We start from the raw sequence: 6,718 nt of genomic DNA on the forward strand, positions 1-6,718 counted from the left end.
GTGACACCACTCAGTGATGGTGCCATGGGCTCCCTTGATCGAATCCTAGTTGCATTGCCTAAAACCCCGTTATAGTATCAAACATGAGACCTAGATATGGCATCTCTCTCCTTGTTTCCTTTCTTTGCATTTGTTCACCTCTTATCATATGACTTTCTAGTTCCTAAGTGATTCCTATAACTCTTGTCTTTTAACATCCCAAATGCCACACACTTGATTCGGTTCCAATTTGTCATCCTTAAGAATACGACACTCGATGAACTTCTTCTCCGTTTTATCACTTTCCACCTCACCAACGAAAAATTATTTTATCAATTTTTTATGAGTATAAGAGTAAAATAGAATTAATGAAATATAAAAAAAGATTATATAAATTAAAAGGAAACAACCCAACAACCAACAAACATATATATAACGTTTTTATTATAAAATGTTAAAATTTTCATATTTTTACATCCATTTTGTTACATTTGAATTTCTAGGTTGAATTCTTCATTTCTAATTGGTTTATAAAAACCTAGCAACCTCATCTGGAGAAAAATCCATTACAATCTCCATACCATAAACAAAAGGAGGTAACACTGTTTTAAGTCTTCGAGGACTAGTCGTTAACCCAGATTCGTCCAAAGAAGAAGAAGGCGAAGGGACGAGCACATCATTATCATGGTTAACTGCTTTCTTAGAGCGAAGGTCCTCGATTTCCTCCTTGGAGTTCTCCAAAAGCCATTCTAGGGTTAAACCTGGTCTTTGGTGGCCAAGCAACTTCTTGAGTTCAAAGAATCGCTTAGAAAACTCACCAGGAAGTCGAATTCTCCTACCACGACCTATTCCACTTGATCGCCGATTGGTTTTTCTAGTCATTTTGGGTTTCTGTTCTTCCTCACTACTGACTCAGACATTTATATTCTGCCGACCACCTACCACCTTGAAAACATCACCATTTTATTTATTGATTTTCTAAATTTGCACTCTATTTTCTAAATTTGCAATTTTTTTTCTAAATTTGCAATTTATATAAATTTCAAACATTTAATATTTAACCTTTTTTGGATATAATCTTTTATAAACAATTTAAATCTAATTAATAATCTTGGGCCACATGATCTCAATTAAAATTTACTAAATTTGGTTCAAAATAAAGAAATCAAATGTAAAAAAGTAAAATAATAAAAAAATAAATAATTTCAAACTTTTTTTTTAAAAAAATAATAATTTCAAACTAAACCAAAATTGGTCATTCTAATATTTATCTGAACTAAATCAAAAATAAAACAATTTTTTTGTGAAATTGAACGTATTCTCGCATGAATATAGTTGTATGGTTTCGATTGTAGTAAAGTAATAGGATAAAGAGAAAGACAGAAATATAGAGGGAATCATCAATTTTTTTTATTAATCATCCTTCAATACAATATATACAAGATATAAAAAGTTCTAATATAACTATAAGATTATTAAGGATGAAGAGGTATTGTCATAATATAATACATCTAGTAATATCCACATATATTTATTTACAAAACTCTCTCTTGGACATTACTATATATCATGCTTGTTGGTTTTTATCTCCCACGGAATGGTCGAACGGCGGGCCAACACCACCGAAAAATCGACTAATTCTGATAGAAAATTAGAGTAACCTTTCGGTCCTCTTTCGATTGATTAATCGCCTTTGAATACAATAAGTTGCTTATAAGTGTGCTAGATTGCTTGTGTCTCTCGACCTAGAACCCCTATTTATACAAGCTAGGAGGGATTTCTCCCTTAGGAAACTTCTAAATCAATTTTAGGAACTTTTTCCTTATTACACTTTAAGCACTTTCATAATCTATCTCGACCTTCCCTTCGTATCTCTTTCCTTCCACCACAAAACTGTTAGAGAAAATCCTCTCTGACAATCGGAAATACAAGAAATTGGAAAACAAAAAACAAAACAAATTACAAGGAAAATTAATCCACGTAGGATTAAACAATTACTAATGATGAAGATACCACGCTGGGTTGAGTGGCCTTGGAAGTTGACGGGTGAACTGTATGGATTTCGGGGTGGTTGGAAGCACGAGTCGTGTTGTCACTGTCCTTAAAACCTTATTTACCGCCTCCCGGGGTGCTGGAGCGTTGCGGCCTAGGTTTCCCAGGATAAAACGTGCTACGATCTGCCGTTTGAGCACACAAACTTGGACCCGGCGAACTAAAACATGGGATGAACGCAAATGGCTTGAAGGAAAGGATAAGCAGAGTTTTGAGGGAGAAAGTGTTTCGTAGGTGTGTTCTTTGTAGCTTATTCTTCAAATCAGCTGCTTACCAACGAATATATAGTGAAGGATGGGATCATAGCATTAAATCTGGCATTTAATTTCCCATGTGTAACCTTTCCTCCACTAGCGAAATATTAACACCCACTAACTAATCCACTAGCAAGAATTAACTCTGAAATGATGATTGGAATTAATAGATTTAATTCCGTAATGCCAAGAGTCATTTCTTTCACTGGATCCAGTAGGTGAACGGTCGCAGTTAGAGAGGTCACTAGAGTCGCGGTACGAGACATCGTTCCAATCTGCGTACCTTCGAGACATCAGCGCTGGTTCGAGACATCAAGCAGTGCAAGCTGCAAGACATCGTATCAGCTGCGAGACGTCGCGGAGGTCCGCGAGACATCGGATGCGCGCGCCGACACGGGCTGCGCGACATCGCACTCGCACGCGAGAGGTCGACTCCGTCCACAAGACATCGAACTACCTCTCGAGAGGTCAATTCGTTTGATGTCTCGAACGAGAGATCAGTTCGATCTCATGTGGTCTGAGATGGAAAACTCGTTCGAAAATATGGCATAACTTAGCCCGCAAATTTTACGGACGACATTCGTGCCCGCAGGTGCCGGTGTACACGAGTCAAGCCTTTTTTAGGCTCAGTTTGGTATTTGATTTGCACCCCCCTCCCCATGCGCGCGAGAGAGAGCCTCTATGCCATACAAGTCAATTAGCTTTAAAAAGCTTCTTGTATTTATAGTGGTGCAAATATTCATTCCCAACCAATGTGGGACAAAGCTACATAAGCTTTTCCACACTTGAATTCCATCTCAAATGGGTCTACTTTGAGAATCAATTTCTCATTCACCCATTATCCATTTTGAGCGTATAATATATCGATCTCTTCGTCTAAGAACGAAGAACCCGAATCCACTTTGACCCGACCCAAAATCGGAAGTGGACCCACCTATATTTATACCACAAAATGGCCACTTAAAATGTCATTTTTAGTGCAATTTTTCAACAATCCCCCACATGAATGAAAATGATTTTCAAGGGAATTTTTGAAATCGGAAACAACTGCGTTCAACGGTCGATTCCTGCATAGCAAAGGTAGGTGTAACCCTTTGAACCTTGCCTCGTGAGATCTATTTACTCTACTGGCTGTACGGTAGAACGCGATGTCTTTGAACCGACTGCCGTTTGTGTAGACATTGACAAATCTCACACAGGAACCTTCCAACCACGTTTTGTTCTCATGACTGTGCCCATTTTGGTCGTGGGACACCGTTCCTGGTTCTGCAAGAGTTTCTAAAGAATTAAGCCCCTTCAATTCTCCTTTGAAGCGACCCTCACTTCTCTCTCAGATAGGTGATTCTTTCTCGAGTTTCCTGCAACTCAACATATGTCCATTTGACATTGCATACATAGCATATGTCAGATGACAATCGAATCATTAAAGCACTAGTGTGCTAGCCTCGATCGGGAGTCACTGTTTTAACGAGGAGTGGTAGGGAGTCTGGAGACCCCCACAGTGACACGCTATTCCATAATTTAGTTGTCCCATTGAACCTAGGTGCCAGCTAGGTTAGGTATCCACTATGGAATTTTTAGTCCAAGGGCTTTAGACCCATTCCTCGTGCCAACTTCTCGACAACTTCTTTGCTCAACCCTTTGGTTAGCAGATCCGCTATATTGTCTATTGACCTCACGAAGTCAATCGAGACAACACCAGTTGCGAGGAGTTGTTTAATGGTATTATGTCTACGACGCATATGTCTAGACTTACCATTATAAATCTGACTCCGTACTCTCCCAATTGTTGCTTGACTATCACAATGCATACAAATTGGAGGTACAGGTCTTTCCCAACTTGGAATATCTTCCAAAAAATGGCGTAGTCATTCAGCCTCTTCACAACACTTGTCCAAGGCAATCATTTCTGATTCCATTGTGGACCTAGCTATTACTGTCTGCTTGGAAGATTTTCATGCAACGGCTGCACCGGCTAGTGTAAACACATAACCACTCGTGGATTTAGAATCCTTAATGTCAGATATTCAGCTAGCATCGCTATACCCTTCAAGTACAGCGGGATATCTTACATAGTGCAGTCCGAGATCACGACTGTACCTCAAGTATCTCATGACCCTTACTATTGCCTTCCAGTGAATCACACCGGGATTGCTAGTATACTTGCTAAGTTTACTAACAGCAAAGGCAATATCCGGCCGTGTACAACTCATAAGATACACCAGGCTACCAATTACCCGAGCATATTCTACTTGAGAGATACACTCTCTGTGGTTCTTGATTAATTGAACATTTGTATCGAATGGTGTATTAGCCAATTGATTATCATCCTTGTTAAATTTTTCAAGGATTTTATCAACATAATGAGATTAGCTCAACACAAGACCATCAGGTCTTTTAATGATTTTAATCCCGAGGATTAAATCAGCCAAACCCATATCCTTCATGTCAAATCTTGCATTTAACATGTTATTGGTAGACTTGATCATTCGATCATTACTACCAATGATGAGTATATCATCCACATATAAACCAAGAATGACATAACCATCTACCGTTTCCTTAACGTATATACATTTGTCACTTTCGTTTATTTTGAACCCATAAGTTAACATTGAGTGGTCAAACTTCTCGTGCCATTGCTTAGGCGCTTGTTTCAAACCATAGAGCGATTTAACTAATTTACGTACTTTCTTTTCTTGGCCCGGAACCACAAACCCTTCGGGTTGATCCATATAGATTTCCTCATCTAATTCGCCATTTAAGAAAGCTGTTTTCACATCCATTTGATGAACTTCCAAATTCCGCAATGCGGCTATGGCAAGGATCATCCTAATGGAGTTTATTCTCGTCACAGGAGAATACGTATCGAAGTAATCAAGGCCTTCTCGTTGCCTGTAACCCTTGATTAGAAGTCTAGCCTTATACTTCTCGATGGAACCATCCGGATTCATTTTCCTTTTAAAGACCCACTTGGATCCTAAAGGTTTACACCCTGGAGGAAGATCAACAAGTTCCCAAGTGTGATTCTGTAGGATAGAATCCACTTCACTTTTGATCGCTTCCTTCCACATTAGACCCTCCGTTGAAGTCACAGCTTCTTTATAAGTCCGAGGTTCGTTTTCAATCAAACAAGAGAGAAAATCTGGTTCATTTTCTATCAAACAAGTTAGAGTATTCGAATCATACTCTAACAAGTAAGTTAGAAAATCGGGACCATATGATTTTTCAACTCTCGCCCATTTATTACGTCTCGGCTCGGGCTCGGGTTCTTCCTCAGAATACCCGACACCATTGTCCATAGTAAGATCAACCTCTCGAAGTGATGTATCTGGTCCGTCCATCTCTCGAAGTGACATAATCAGTCCGTCGACCTCTCGAAGTGACATACTTGGTATGTTGACCTCTCGAAGTGACATACTTGGTCTGTCAACCTCTCGAAGTGGCGTACTAGGTCTTTCGTCAGACCTACAAGGAAATACATTTTCAAAGAAACTTGCATTCCTTGATTCAATTATAGTGTTCTTATGTACGTCCGGATTATGGGATTCGTGTACTAAGAACCAATAAGCACTATTGTTGTGTGCATATCCAATAAAGATACAATCCACCGTCTTAGGACCTATCTTTATTTTCTTAGGTGTTGGAACCAAAACTTTGGCAAGACACCCCCACACTTTGAGGTATTGGTAGGAAGGTTTCCTACCTTTCCACAGCTCATAAGGAGTCTTATCGAGCTTCTTGTGATGTACCTTATTTAAAAGGTAATTACTTGTCAAAATCGCCTCACCCCACATGCTTTGAGGTAGGCCCGAACTTATAAGCATCGCATTCATCATCTCTTTCAATGTACGATTCTTACGTTCGGCAACACCATTCGATTGAGGTGCGTAAGGTGCAGTACGCTCGTGTATTATTCCAACACTCGCACAGAAGTCACCGATAGGTACTTCGTACTCACCACCTCTATCGCTTCTAACCTTTTTAATCTTTCGATTAAGTTGGTTTTCCACTTCATCCTTATAAAGAATGAATTTTTCCTTGGCTTCGTCTTTGTTCTTTAGCAAATACACATAGCAAAAACGTGTGCAATCATCGATAAACGTGATAAAATATTTATTACCACCTCTCGTTTGAATCGATCTAAAATCGCACAAATCGCTATGTACCAATTCTAGTGGCTCAGTCTCCCTTTCAATCGATTTGAAGGGAGTTTTAGTTAGTTTTGCCTCAACACAAATTTCGCACTTATTTGTATTAACTTGAAAATTAGGGATATGGTTCATGCTAATTAATCTACGCATAGAATTGAAATTAACATGACCTAGTCTACCATGCCACAAATTGGAAGACTCAAGCAAGTAAACGGAATTAACTTTGCTTTTATTGATAATCGGCATTACATTGAGCTTAAAAAGCCCGTCAGTTACATA

General features: G+C 39.0%; 1 protein-coding gene across 1 annotated transcript; it reads right to left on the reverse strand.

The window, feature by feature from the left end:
- Window positions 1-507: 507 nt before the first annotated feature.
- On the reverse strand, window positions 508-861 carry LOC116024214 (transcription factor TCP7-like). Its single transcript, XM_031265114.1, has one exon. The coding sequence runs from the start codon at window positions 859-861 to the stop codon at window positions 508-510; it is 354 nt and encodes a 117-aa protein (XP_031120974.1).
- Window positions 862-6,718: the final 5,857 nt, after the last annotated feature.

This window comes from Ipomoea triloba, chromosome 7, assembly GCF_003576645.1.
Source record: "Ipomoea triloba cultivar NCNSP0323 chromosome 7, ASM357664v1".
Lineage (NCBI taxonomy): Eukaryota > Viridiplantae > Streptophyta > Magnoliopsida > Solanales > Convolvulaceae > Ipomoea > Ipomoea triloba.